Source organism: Chlamydotis macqueenii, chromosome 11 (genome assembly GCF_036417535.1).
Source record: "Chlamydotis macqueenii isolate bChlMac1 chromosome 11, bChlMac1.mat, whole genome shotgun sequence".
Lineage (NCBI taxonomy): Eukaryota > Metazoa > Chordata > Aves > Otidiformes > Otididae > Chlamydotis > Chlamydotis macqueenii.
In genome coordinates, this window is record NC_141566.1 from 16,388,663 (window position 1) to 16,403,034 (window position 14,372).

Consider the following 14,372-nt stretch of genomic DNA (forward strand, 5'->3'; position numbering starts at 1 on the left):
AAGCAGAAGGCCTGGAGCATCCCAGCCCAGGAGCTGTGCCGATGAGTTCAGCCCCGTGCAAACGTGTGCGTCCTCTGCCAGCCGGCTGCTCGCTCGGAGCAAAGGGCAGGACAGCGCTGCTGGAGCTGCCTGCATCTCCAGCCTCTCCCCGGGGCAAAAAACCATGGGTTTAAGCTTTTTTGTTCGTTTGGTAGAGCTGCTAGGGCTGCCTGTCCTGCTCTCAGGGAGGCAGGCGTGAAAAGAGGGGTTAAGCTGCAGGTAGGAGTGGTGGCCCTTCGTCAGCGTTGGCCTTCTGGCAAACGCTGCTCCCGTGCTGGGTGACCTGCCCCAGCCAAACCGCCCTGTGGTGCGGCAAATCAGCAGGTACGGGGCAGCCTCGCTGCTGACGGAGGAACCTGGAGGGGAACACCCAAAATCCTCATGTTGCATTTAACCCGGGTGAGTAAATCAGATTTGTCAGCGCCTGGCTGGCCAAAAGCCTCCCGGGTCGGGGTGGTGAGGGATAGTGCGTCAGAGCACGGAAACCGGGTTGGAGAGATTGGCTGACGGCAATTGATGGATGAATGGAGACAGAGCAGGAACACGTGAGGAGCAGGGCCAGGTTTGGATAAACCCGTCCTCACCAGGAAGCCTGCGTAGAGGAAGGTGATCCTGCACTGGTCTGCGCCCCTGCCTCCGCAGGCAGCTCCCTTCCTGGGGCGGACGGCGGAGCTGGTGCTGGACGGGCGGGGATGGCGCTGGCAGAGGGTGGTGTGGGGAGCCCGGAGGTTTCTGAGCTGTGCGGGAAAACCAGCACTGACCGATTGTCCATCCCATCCTGAGGAGTGAGGAGGCTTGTCCAGCCTGCTTGTCCCCACGGCCAGCGACGGGCACTGCGGCCATCAGAGGGGGCAGATCTTACCTTGTTAAATAGTGCTTATGTGGACACCTGGCTTTAATTGGGAGAGACATCAGTGATATCCCGAAGGCACAGGCATGTGCTGGGGAAATGCCAGGCAGACTTGGGACACTGCTGTCCTGGCAAGGCATGGGATACACCTTGGTGACCTGGCTGGACCCACTGAGCCGGGACGCAAGCACCGGCTGGCTGTCCCCAGGGACCCAGTTTCCTGCGGCAGCCGTGGCCGAGTGCGATTCACACATCCCTACCACGTTTGGGTAGCCCCTCTCAGGGGATAAATGTCTCGAGGGACTTGTCAGAAACGCCTGGTGTCCCCAGGGCTGGCTGGTGTCCTTTGGGAGCTCTGCTGCATCCCACTCCCAGTGTTTTAAGCATGTTGTCAGCGCAGCCGTGAGCAGGGATGGAGGGAACTGCCCTCAAAATGTGCTCACGTCTCTGCTGGAGTCGCAGGGATGCAGGGGGGGCCTGGCAGCCCTGGGGACACCACGGCTGGCACCCAGCACACTGGCAGCCAGCAGATCCTGATCTCTGCTCCCTTCTCTGTACATGTCTTCTCTTCTCTGGACAAGAGGAGGCGCTGGGGAGACCTGATAGCGGTCTTCCAGTACCTCAAGGGGGCCTACAAGAAAGATGGGGAAAGGCTGTTTAGTAGGGCCTGTTGCAATAGGACAAGGAGTAATGGTTTTAAAATAGAGGGGGGTAGATTTAGATTGGAAATTAGGAAAAAATTTTTTACAATGCGAGTTATAGAACACTGGAGCAGGTTGCCCAGAAAGGTGGTAGAAGCCCCATCCCTGGAAACGTTCAAGGCCAGGCTGGATGAGGCTCTGAGCAACCTGATCTAGTCGGGGATGTCCCTGCTCCTTGCAGGGGGGTTGGACTAGATGACCTTTGAAGGTGCCTTCCAACCGTAACCATTCTATGATTCTATGTCTGAGCAGGCTCGTCCATCTGGGCATTTCCCTGGAGAGCACCGGCTTAGGATCCTCCGTGCCTCTGCTCCCTTTGGCTTTGGCCACCGCAGGGGCTCCTTGTGCCCACTCCTGCCTGCCCCTTGCCCCCACGCTGCCGTGCTGCGCATCGCTCCTGAGGGGCTGGTGGCACCCCTGAGCTGTCTCTAACAACTCCCCAACACATCAGAGCGCACTGGAATAGAGAGTCGGGACGTGTTGAACAACTACCAGCGTCGCCAGGGAGCAAATTAGGGACCTCCGCACGTTCCCAGCGAGGCGAGCGCCGGCAGTCCCAGTACCTGAGTTATGGATGCTTGTGATGAGGCAGTTGAGCAATTAGATCACTTCTCAAACCCATTAAGCATCACAGACTGAGACTAAACGAGTTTCCATTTTCTTTGCAATCGCTCATACAAGACGTTTATTGTTTGCCTCTTGCTGCTCAGCGTGGTGACGGTGCACTCGAGCGCGGCCTCCCCCAGCCCCGCGGGAGCAGCGCAGGATGCCGGGGGGACGGGCGGTGTGTGCTCCGTGCGGCAGCCAGCAGGCTTTCACGCTTGCCGGCAATCAAGCAGGTAACGACCTGCATGTCGGCCACGTCAGGATGCATCCGGATGGGCGGCGACACGGCAGGCGGGCACGGGACAGCACCCAAGCGCTGGGTGCTGCCCGGTGGGTGCTACACCCTGCCCAGCATCCGCGCGATCCACCAGTTGCAGGGCATGATGATTCGGCAGATGACCCTCCCGCCCTGGTAGCAGTAGGGGTAGGGGTAGTAGCCCAGGAGGGGCTCGCAGACTCGCCGGCAGTAGCGGTTGGCGCGACGGCACTGGGCACAGCAGTAGCCTTGCTCGTCCCACAAAGGGTGGAACTCCAGCCCATTCTCCGACTGCGGGGAAGAGCCAGCGTCAGTGCAGCAAGGGGGCCGTGCGGCCAAGGCACCCCAGTAACATGGCCAGGACACCCCAGGAGCACTTCAGAAGTGTGGGCTGGACATCCCAAGGAGCACAGCCAGGGCACCCCAGGAATGTGACCAGGACACCCCAGGAACACGACCAGGACACCCTGGGACCATGGCCAGGACACCCCAGGGTGTGATTCCCCACACTCACGTAGTCGTTGACGGGCAGATCCTCCTCTGTGAGCTGCCGTGCCCGACGCTTGGGCCCTGGCTGCTCATCCTTCTCCACCTCGTGTTTGCTCCCTCCGTCCAACCAGCTCTGATTGTCTATGAGCAGCTCAGGGTCTTCTTCTTCTGCCCGTTCAAGGTTGGCCAGCTCAGGAGCTACAGGAAGAGCCCAAACGTTGCTGTCAACAACCACGGAGCAGGGGGACAAATGCAGCAGCGGGCATTACTGTCTCTGCCATTGCCTCCTGCTCTTACCAAGCCTGGGAGAAGGGCTGTAGGAGATAATATGGTGGGAGGAGAGGGTAGAGAAGACATGGCCTGTCCCATCCCCATGCTCATGGGTGGTGGGTGCCTGTGAGTGGTGTTGGCATCCTTTGCATGTGGCTATGGGTGCGGAGAAGCACATCCTCATGGTGGGCTCTGCTGCTGGGGGCGGGATTTGTAGAGCCCCAGATTAGGCCCAGCTACAGCACTTGTGGCTTAGGTAGGACCCACAGTGATATTAATTTCCTTTCCTGAAACTCAACTTCAGACGGGGTCTAACAGAGGGGACTGAGGACGCAGAAAGGGGACGGCAGCCGAGGACAGCAGCTTCCCTCTGCATCGGGGATCTCTGCTGCCCGCTCGCTTCCAGGACCATCGATGACCGTGAGCTGACTGGTACCTGTGGGGGACGAGATGCGCCTCTGCGGCTGCCGAGCAGAGGGAGTTTTCTCAGTAGGGGATTTTAAACTAGCTCATTCGGATAGAAGTGGGTTAGAGACAGCGGGTAATTATGCCGGCAGATCTCAGAGGCCACAACCTCTGCGAGGGCTGTGTGGTGAGCAGCTGGAGGTGGCAACCCTGTTGTGTGATTTAGATGAAGATGTCTGCTCATGCTCTGATGTTCATGCGGTGATGAGAATTTAGGCGTCCTAGTTTCCAGCAGCGCTGGCTTCTTTACGGGTACAAAGGTGGGTTTTTTTGCCTTGTTACGAGGAGGGTGGCCACTCTGCAAAGTGCAGGACGGTGGGGAGCCGGCAGAGACAAGTGCTTTGCAGAGAGAAACTTCAGCCCCTGCTATTACACTGGCCATGCTCTCTCATGGTCATGGCCAACATTGTGTTCATGTCTGAGATGTACAACAAGGCCGCGGAAATGAGTTTCCACCCTGTTGCAGTGGGGGACGTGGCAGGGAGGACACAGGTGGGTGGCAGGGCTGCTCCCGGCAAGGGGGCTTATGAGCATTTTGGGGAGATGGCTCCTTGTACCTGCTATTGGCGTAGGGTGGATCCAGTAGATGGTTACGTTTCTGCAGATATCAAAAATCTTGGAGCTCTTCAGGAACTCCTTGTTCTGAATGGGCTTTTCCCCAGGCACCCAGACCACGGACTGCTCAAAGTAGGTGGTCGTGATTTCTTCTCCCTGGAAGAAGGGCGAGATTTCACCCTGACATGGTGAGACACCCTCTCCCAATTGCTGGCTGCTTCTCCCCACCTTGGCTTACCCAGAGGCACCTCTCCCCTCCCAGACAGCAGCTGGTTTTCATCTGCCTTGGCTTGTGGTGCCCGGTGGGTCCACGTGCAATACCCTGATGGTCCTCACACAGGGAGACCCATCACGAGCCTTGTCTTTCCTGCTCGCTATCAACTAAACACCACCCCGCTCTCTCCTCCCTCTGTTCATCATGCTTCAAGAGCCGTCTCCTGTGCAGTCCCCACCATCTGGAAGAGCCTTCTGGAGTGCCCCAGCTCATTTAAAACCCAAGATTAAAACATCTCCTCTCTGCTTTGCTCTTACTATTTAATTTCTCTCTCCTTCTGCTACCGATTTTGTGATCGAACACTTTAATTTATTCCTCGCAGAAATTCTTCGCATTCTGTAATTTATACTGCACGTCTGCGCCGTTGCATTAGTCCATGGTGTGTTTTGGCAGGTGCTTAGGGAGGGAGATATATAAAGATTATTGGATGGGTCTGCGTGGAGCTATATCTGCCAAGGCGACGTTGTCTATGTTGGTGGTGGTAGCTCATAGAGCAAGCTGGCAAATGGCACTTTTCTCCCCAGAAGGTGTCTGGAGTGGTATTTCTCTTTTATAGAGTTTTTCCTTATGGCTTTGGGAAGTCTTAGGAAAGCGCCAACACAACCTGACCCCATCTGAGTTGTTTTTGGGGTCTCTGTTGAAAGCCGTGGGGTTGGGGAGGTGCTGCCTGAAGGACCTGGCAGCATGCGGGCTCTGGGAAGAGATGACTGGAACTTAAATCTACGTTTATCTCACTGGGTTTTACATCTCAGCTTTCTACCTGGGGCAATGTTCTGCTAAAGCCTGGGAAATCATATCCATTTTACGACGGTAACCAAAAAGATCTATTAGCTTCTTACGGCATAATCAAAGCATCGGTGTCTGGGAATTTGGGTCATGATTCAGGGAAATGTTTCTGCCCACGCTTCGCTTCGTTTCAAACATGTGTCCTGCTGGCATTTTATCTGCAATGGCCGCCTTGGGGTGGGGAGGGGTGGGATTCAATCTGCTAACACCCTTCGTCTTGCAAACGGGGAGGCGGAAGGGCTGTGCCACCACTGGGGTCTTGGGGACAGGGACAGGGGACAACTGCTTTCAAGGGACCGAGGCATCGCCCCAGGTCACGCTGTTAGAGAGGGGTTAAAATACGGAGTTAAACACTATGCGTGCGACTCCTTGCAGCAGGATGTGGTGGGCAAAATTTAAAGGGGAGTAAGAAGCAGTCAGGCACATCGAGGGAGGAAGGTCCATGCAGGAGAGGGAGGTGGCCCCAGCCCGGCGCGTCCCACCTCCCAGGGCTGTACGCCAAGCGCTTTCTCAAATCGCATTTCTTAAACGTGGCTGCTCTTTTAAATTCATTACTTCTGCCTCGTTCTGCTTGAGAACACGAGGCTCAGTTCTTGGAGAAAACTATTTGATTGACTTTTTGGTGCCTGCTAATCCTGAGCTGCCTTGCGACCTTTTGACTACAACAGGATTATTGTTCTTGATCTCTGGTATTGTGCCGAGAGGTTTTTGTCTGTCGGCTCTCTAATCCCGTCTCTTTCCACTTGTTTTTAGAAGCAGTCCTCTGAAATAAGATCGTTTTAGGAAGTGATCACAACTCATTATTTCTTTATTGCGGAGCCTCTGGGAAGGCTGGAGCAGATGGGAGGGCGGTGGGAACGGTGGCCGCGCTCCTGACGGCAGGGAGAGGAGTGGGTTTCATGGGGGGCAGAGGGGTGTTGTGTTTTGTTCACCTACCTCGAGTTCGGGGATCTTGGCCTCTGTCGTCTCAGGTAGGACTTTAGTCTGAGTTTTGATGAAACATTTCTGAAGCCCCACAAAGAAGATGCCAGTTATTCCCTACATTATCAAAACAAACAAAAAACTGCCATCAGGGCAAAGCAGGAGGAGAAATCACCCCCTTGCACAGAGGGTACAGCTGGATGAGGGTTTAGTTGTATTTCTGCTGTTGACTTTTTTGTGCAAACTCTCTTCGGTGGCAGCGCTAGGATGTACTAACAGGTTCTCCTAAGGGATGTTGCGTTTTACGGTTTGGGAGAATTGGGCTTTTTACAAATATTTTAAGGCAGATAGGCATAAAATTTTTTACTTTGCTCCCCTTCTCCTTACAGCTATCACGAACTGTAGTTATCATAAATAAAAATATGCAGAATAGCATCTGACCGTTATGGTTATGTGAACATTCAGCCCCCAGTTCCTGCTGGGCTGTTAGCTGAAAATTTTGCCATATGTCACTGCACAGGGTATTTCCCTACAAATTTTAATTAGGTTTCAGAGAGAGCCTACAACATTGTCACAAGGTTTTAATGCTCTCCAGACAGACAAATGTACTGAGCTCGGATAGATTTATGATGATTGCGTTCCTTTGCAAGGGTAAATCCAATAACTAGGTCTTGCTTTTAAGATGTATTTTGTTGGAACTGAACCACGCCACTGTTAAATACCGGTGGAAGCTAACGTAGATAGACATCTCCTTTCCTTTGAGAGCATCCCCAGAGAGTCTGCATCTGGGCTTTGCTCTCCCTGACGCAGAAGCGCATCATGCTGGGGCTTGGTCCAGCGAACCCGTGGTGTCCTAAGGGATCGCACCCATCCTGCTGCAAGATGGCAGGCAGGGTCCCGGGGACAAACCCCTCCACACTTACGTTTTTGAAGTCATGGATCTCCAGGATTTCCTCGCTGCCGTTCCCACTCCTGAAAGTCTCCGTCCTGGCCAGAGGGTCGATCTCCATCACAATCTTCTTCTTCTCGCCGTGGCTGAAGAAAGTGTGCTCCATGTCGTAAACCTGCGAGGGCCAAAACCACACAGGGGTCCGCTCAGCCCCCACCCCATTTCACATGCTGGCTGGTGGGCGAGTGGACTGGTGCTGGGCTCCTGACCCCCGGTGCAGAGGGGGCTCCTGACTGGTGCTGGGCTCCTGACCCCGCCACAGGGTGCTTGCTTCCCCACCCCCTGATTGTCTGGATAGCACAAGGAGAGGCAGCTCCCAGGCACCGGGGCTGGGAAAAAGAGCAGGATGGAGCCAGGCTGCGGGGGAACGTGTGTGTCAAGCCTGGGAGAAGATGCTCATCCTGCACTTGCACCAGGAGCTTGGCTCAGCCTTTGCCGCTGCTTTCTGTGACACTGGCCTGTTTATGTCCCAGGCTGGACTGAAGTCCTGGGCCCAAGGGACCTTGCTTTCCCATGTTCCTGCCTTGCTTTATCCATCGCTGCATCCCCAGCTCGCTTGCTCCATCTCTGTGCCTTCTGTTTTTCCTGGAAAGGCAGAGGTAAAAGCCTCTCCTGGAGGAGATCAGGGATTGCCTGCAGATCAAAGACCTCCTCGAGGGCTGCTGAAGAGCTCCCGGGTGTAGCAACCGGTTTCCCGGCGGCACTCATCCCTGTGGGGAGCCGGGGTGAGCAGCGCCGGAGGGAGCAGCCCTCTCCTCCTCGCAGGTGCTCTCTGCGCTCAGCCAGCCCGGCAGCCCTCCAGTCTCTGCGGATGCCTGACCCTTAAAGGATGAGTAGCGGCAGATGCTATCTGAAGCACGAAAATGATCCTGGCTGGCGCGGCGAGAGCTGGCGAGCCTTGGGGAGTCCCATTTCCCGAATCAAACGGTGTCGTGCGGAAGAAAAAGTCTTGTGCAAAACCTCTAGAGTCCACAGGGCAGGAGGGAGTGATGGAAGCACGGGGATGGGAAAGCCCTGTTCACCCCCCAGCACGGCTGCAGGGCTGGGGAAGGAGCGCCCTGGCCCCACAGCGATGCCCCGGCGAGGGGCAGGGCTTCTGCCTGCAGTCCCGAGCGAAACCCCCTTTCACAGTCCCCTGGTTCCTGCACGTTCCTCCCCATCAGGGGGTTCAAAGCCTCTTCGCAATGTTTTCAGCACCAGCATCCCCTTTTTTGCAACCAGCTGGGCACAGAACTGGCCTCGGATAACTGTCGGATTCCTTTGCCCCTGCTTAAAAGTCAGAAGAGCGACGTGCGCCTCGGCAGCCATGAGCATCTCCTGTTAGTCAGCAGGAGGCTTTTATAAAGATATATGGCTGTCAAAGGATTTTACGGTATGGAAAAAACAGTCTGAAGCCTACAATGGCTGGAAGGCCGCCGGTTTTGACTGACGAAATGCGCGCGGTGCCGTAAATCATTTCTAGGAGGGTAGGATCCCAGGTGGCACCTTACCTCCGAGTACCTCTCTGTTTATGAGGAATTACTTTTGCCAGCGCAGGGGCCAGCTACCCCATTTGGGCTTGGCCGGCTCCATGCTGCTCGGAGAGCTGTGAGATATTTTATAGAGCTGAAAATGACACTTGCTCGCCAATCGCTGAAATATGTCCCCCTGCGAGGCCGCGACGAGCTCCTCATTAGCTGACTCATCGCCTTCGCTCGCCGGCGGTGCCGGCCGGCGCGGATGCTGCTGTGCAGAGGGCCGTGCCGTGTCCAAGGCCACCCCTCGGAGGAACAAGTCTTCTTTAAAGATTTTTTCCATTCTCCGCTTGCGTGAAGGGAGCTCAAAGCGCTTTTTGTTCTTTAAAGAGTTTAATTCCCCTTGGTTTATATTTTTTTTTGAGTGTTAGGAACTTCCAGCCTCCCCCGTCCTGCTTTTCCCGGAGGACTCCTGGGCCAGCTGGAGAAGTGCTGCCCCGTGGCGGCAGAGGATGCGGCGATCCCAGATGCCGGGAGCATCCACGTGCAGCTCCACCACGGGAACATCTTTGCTCTCCTGCGACCTAGCGCTTCGCTCGCCCTCCTGTCAGGTGTTGTGAAGGGCTTTCAGAAATACTGATGGACTCCATCCTCTGTCAGGCTGCGGGAGCCGAGGACCAGCGCCCTGGATCACCCTTCCAAGGCTGCCGCAATGGCTCTGCGCCACTGGCTCGGAGAAAACCTCCCCTCCGGGGGCTAACAGCCTCTTCCCCCCGCGTCTGGCACGCACCCTGTTTTTCGAGGAACAGTAGAGACTTTATAACCATCTTGGCAGGAGCCTGGAGGCACATATGGCTTTTATTGCTTTTTCCTTTTATTTTGGGGGGTATTTATTTCTATTTGCTGATAAGAAGACAAAGTTTCTGGTGAGCAGGGTGCTTCCTCCGCCCGGTGGGAGGGCAGCCCTGGCGTGGCTCCGGCGTGGGGCAGGGAGGAGAGAGGAGATGCCACCGTGGGAAAGAGGCCGCCTTGGCTGCCCACGGGAATTTTGAAGACGCTCTTGAGAGTCGTTGGCAAAACCCGCTGGTGCCAGGGTGCAAAGCAGGGCCTCCTGTATGAGCCTGGAAACTCAAAGGGGAGGGGGATGAGGAGCACTGGGCAGGCTGTTGGCTTCAAGGTTAAGCGATTTTCTTGGGGTATGGGATGAAAAAAAAAAAAAAAGGATTGTGGCAGAACTGCCAAGATCTTGGCTGGAGCGCGCAGAGATGCTGCCCCCGGCACGCTCAGCGCTTACAGCAGTGTCCGTCTGGGGAGCTGGGAATAAACGAGCACAATCCAGTTAGCAGGAGCTCCTCCAAAAGCTAATCCGTCTCACCGTCCCCTCACATTGCAGACACATTAAAGTAAGAAATATAATCCATGACAATCAATCACCACTGCGTCCTGGCTTTCTCTCCTCTTTATGCGGTGGCATAATGACTTTTCCACCAGTTTCTGGCAAGATAATTGAAATGAAATGGAAAATATTTTCTTACTTGTCATAAAATTTGCTGTCGGTGAAATAAGAGTAACTTTAACTCTTCGTGGCGTAGCTCCCATCCCCTGTAATTGTCAGTTAGGGAAAGAATGCGGTGACAGAGGAAAAAACCTCAGCCTGTATAAATTAAAAGCTAGTTATGAATAATAGAAAGATTTTTAAAAGTCCTGTGAATACTTGTGGTCTAAGAAAAGGTATTTTGTAAGGCTGCCTGGGTTTCGGGGTGTAGTTAAAAGTTTCAGTGAGTCGCGGGGAGCCAGCTCTGTCTGGGGACGCGGCACTCAGAAACGCTGGGTCAGAGGGTTTTTACTTACTTTTCTGGGTGTTGGGTTCCAGAGATACTTGACACCGAAAAATATCAGAATGAGAGAAACGAGCAGCGCGCTGAAGAGGAGACCGCAGATCCGGTATCTGGTACAGGTCTTCTTTCGGGTCTTGGATGCTTCTGCCTAATTAATGAGAAAACAGCGATAGCCAGCGGTGGGCTGGTGATTCATGAAGGGACGAGCACACGCGTGTATCAGGCATTTATCACGCTGACAAGGTGCACGATGGCAAAGCCAGCCGTGAACTTACGTCCAGAAAGCGGCAATCCTCCGGGCTCTCCCGAGCCGTCCCTCCCATGGTCTCCTCCGTGTGCGAGGACGCGAGCCCGCTCCGAGGTGGAGTTACAGCAGCTCTGGGCTGCACATGCGGCGGGGAAGGCTGGGCCGCTGCCGCCCCCACCGCCGCCGCAGCCAGCTTTCCCCCGCAACCCCGCTGGGCCCCGGCCTTCCCGCGGCGCTTGCTGTTCGCCGGGCGCAAGCAATTCCCACGATTTTGGAGACGAGCCCGCACGACGCTGTGCTGCGCCGTGTCCATTGGCCGCATCCAAAGGCACAGCTTTGTGTTTGATCTCTGCTCCTGCCCTCCACCGCTGCCCGTGCACCGTGGCTGGAGGTGCCAGCCTGTGCAAGGGCTCCTTGGGGCTCAGGGGACACGGGCACCACTGCTTTCGGGGGGCTGTTGGCCCGTGCTCACATGTATAGGGGGGCTTCTGCAGCCCGGGGGCTGCTGGCGGGGGGCCTGTGCGGTGGGGGAACATGGCGTGGCGGGAGGTACAGGGGTGTGCGTGGGCACGGGGTTACACGTGTGGGTGGTGTGTACACACGTGTGCGCATGTGCCCATGTGTGTGCAGGAACTGCCAGCCCCCGGCAAGGCCATGCGAAACCCCCCACGGAGGGCTCTGGCATCCCCCATTTTCTTTACACGGAGCCTTGCCCCGAAGTCGGCCTAGCCAGGAATTTCCTGACTGATTTTTTTTTTTTCTCTACGTTCAAAAATTTCCATTTGTTGAAATCGTACCGTTTCTTCATGGAAATGAACCCATCTTAAGAAAGGCTTTCAGAAATCCAGCGCGGTTTCTAGTCTGAGCAGGATGCGGCTCCCTGGTGCAGCGGAGCTGGCGTGCACTGTTGTTCCAAGCTGTTTGCGCTTGTACAAACTCAGAGCGCATCACACACTAATTAAAACTGCGCCGAAAAGAAGAAAATCCACATCTAGTTTTGCTCGGGGTGAGAAATGGAGAAATAAATTGCTTCCAGCAGGTCCGACGCTGGCTCTGCAAACGTGTCGGGGCATCGCTGCCTGCAACTGGGAGGGTCAATCCAAGCTGGACAGAAGCGGAGTTGCTGAATAGCTTGGGGAAAAGTGTGTAGGGGGGGTGTTGTGTGTGTGCCCTGGTGTGTATTGGCTCCCTACAAAGGGGTTTGGGGTCCCCCGGCCCCAGGGCGGCCGGAGCTCCTCACCCCGCAGCCCCACGGCAGCTCCGGGGCCAACTCCCCTTCCCTGCGCTCAAGTAGCAATCACTCAGGGATGTAAAACACAATGGAGGTTTTTAATATTTGAGAGGCTAATAACAGAAGGGAATTATATTGACGAATGAAGGACAGCAGGTTATTTGGAGGAGAAAAGTCACTTTTAAATGAAAAGCAATCATAGGCAGCCTTTGAAAACATCTGAAAGGTTTTGGAAATCCAAATGCAGCAAATCCGTGCAGACAGCAGGTTTGTCTTTCTCTGCTTTTCACCAGAAAGTTTCACCTCTGAAGCTTTTGTTATTCACTGGAAACTGAAGTATCTGAAAATATTTTCTTTTCCTGTCAAAATTACTGTTTCAAAGGAAAACTTTGGAGCAGCTCTACTGAAAGATGGTTATGATTACAGGAAAGAATTACGGCAGTGCCGTTGCGCAGACATCACTGATCAGCAAAGCAGCAATCTTCACAATATCCCCCACTCCAGGCACAGGAAACACTGCAAATGCCACTTGTAAACCAAATTAGGCATTATTATTTTATTACTGTTGTAAGGTAAATGTCAAGCTTTTTAATAGCAATCACTGTAACTCCAGCAGGAGTCGGGCGTCTGAATTAGTTGGAAGAGGTGAGAGGCTTCCAGGGCTGGGAGTTAATAAAACTCAATAAATATCATCAGCGCCTTCCAGTGCTTGACGAGCGCCGGGGATGGAGCGGCCGGGGCGAGGGGCGAGCGGTGCAGAGAGGTCCCACCTGCACCCTGCCCGTAGCCTGCAAAACTGGGCACCGCTGGAGGGATGGGGAGCAATGGGAGTGAGCACACACAATGCATGCACTTGCAGCCCCAGAGCCAGCTCAGCCCCATGTGCCCCGGCCCTGTGCAGAGCAGGGAGCAGGATGAGATCCCTCCACATTGCCACATTCCATGGAGAGCGTTACAAATATCCAGTCTTGAACCAAAGGGTTTGATGGCAGCGAAACTCCGTGCAACCCAAATTATTGTCCTTCCCCTTGGCAGGTGTGGGCTGTGTGACAGCCACAGGATCCTGACAGGGAGGTGGATACTTGGGATGCAGAGAGGGACAGAAGCTGTGGGATGACACTGGTCAGGAATGTTTTTGTCTTTCCCCATTCCCCAGCCCTCAGGCTCAGCATTCAGGGTTTCAAAAAAAGATAGAAAATGGATTTTCCATGAAAAGACAACAATTTTCATTTCCATGAAAAGACAACAAAAACCCCTCAGTCTCTTTAAGATGACTATCAGGTTCTCTGTGTAAAAAGCAGTTCCGATGGAAATTTCCCATCTATGCCAATGAAGAGGGAACAATCACTAATTTTCCTTGAAGCTAATGAGCGCGAGTCTATGTGACAGGGGAGAATTTAATCGGGAGAAAACTGAGGAAGAGAAGCAATACTGATATTAATGTGTGACTAATTGATACCCAGAAGAACATTTGAAATGATTAAAAGGCATTTGATTTTTATACAGGACAATAATAGGCTCATTGGCTACGACTGGTGCATCCTTTCGGTTTTCTACTTCTTGCTCCAATTTGCCCAGAAAAATCTATCATATCCGCAGCGTGGCTTGACTGCTGCATAAAATCTCTGTGCCTGGAAATGTTCTACCAAGAAATTCCTCCCGGACAGCATGAAGGTTCATACACGGTGTGAGAGGGGGCAGGAAGCCTGGCAGACATAAAATAGGTCCCCGAACCACTAAAAAACAGCTCCCCAAAGCAATGGGGCTGGGGCAGCAACCTCCAACTGGAAACCCGTCGTGATTAATACAGTGCTCTCTGTTATAATGAAAAACCCATTAAGGTCAGTGGCAGCATCTCTGAGCAGCACTAAATTGGAACGATGGAGACAGTAAAGTTAAAAATGAGCCATAATATTAATGTGGATAGTGAATTAATTGGGCAATTCCATAGGTAGTAAGTAAATCATACAATTTACCGCGGAATGCGGTGTCTTGCAGCTCTCGCTGCAGGGCGGTGTGGTGGCAGCGGTGACAGCCACTCCCGGCCAGAGCTGGGGGGAGCAACACGGAGCCGCAGCACTCGTGGGGACCCCTATGCGTCTGCCCCCACCAGACTCTTCGCTTTCTCCTTGGGTGCTTTTTGGGAGCGTCTCTCAGCAGGGAAAATGCCTCTTGCTTTGCTCATTTAGGTGCTCCAGCCCCAAAATACGTCCAGAGTGCAGGCTTACAGCTTTGTCTGGGGTGCTGCATCCAGAGTCCAAGGTGTTTGTGCGCTGGTCTTGCATCCACAGTCCAAGGTGTCTCCTCACCTTTGGAGGACACGTGCATCACGATTGTGCAGCTCTGAGCCTTCTCCTATTGCTTTTGTGTCTTGGACAGGGACTCGCCGTGGGGGCAGAGGGCAGTGATTTATACCAGGGTGAAGAATTTGCACGCATGTT

At 54.2% G+C, this 14,372-nt stretch overlaps 1 protein-coding gene across 1 annotated transcript; it reads right to left on the minus strand.

The window, feature by feature from the left end:
• Nucleotides 1-2,246: 2,246 nt before the first annotated feature.
• TNMD (tenomodulin) lies at nucleotides 2,247-10,860 on the minus strand. The gene is made up of 7 exons (XM_086756523.1): nucleotides 10,729-10,860; nucleotides 10,467-10,601; nucleotides 7,136-7,276; nucleotides 6,228-6,329; nucleotides 4,234-4,387; nucleotides 2,967-3,139; nucleotides 2,247-2,743 (listed from the first exon to the last, which is right to left on the minus strand). Exons 1-7 carry the CDS (start codon nucleotides 10,774-10,776, stop codon nucleotides 2,534-2,536), a joined length of 963 nt encoding a protein of 320 aa, XP_086612649.1. The 5' UTR covers nucleotides 10,777-10,860; the 3' UTR covers nucleotides 2,247-2,533.
• Between the last annotated feature and the right edge of the window lie 3,512 nt (nucleotides 10,861-14,372).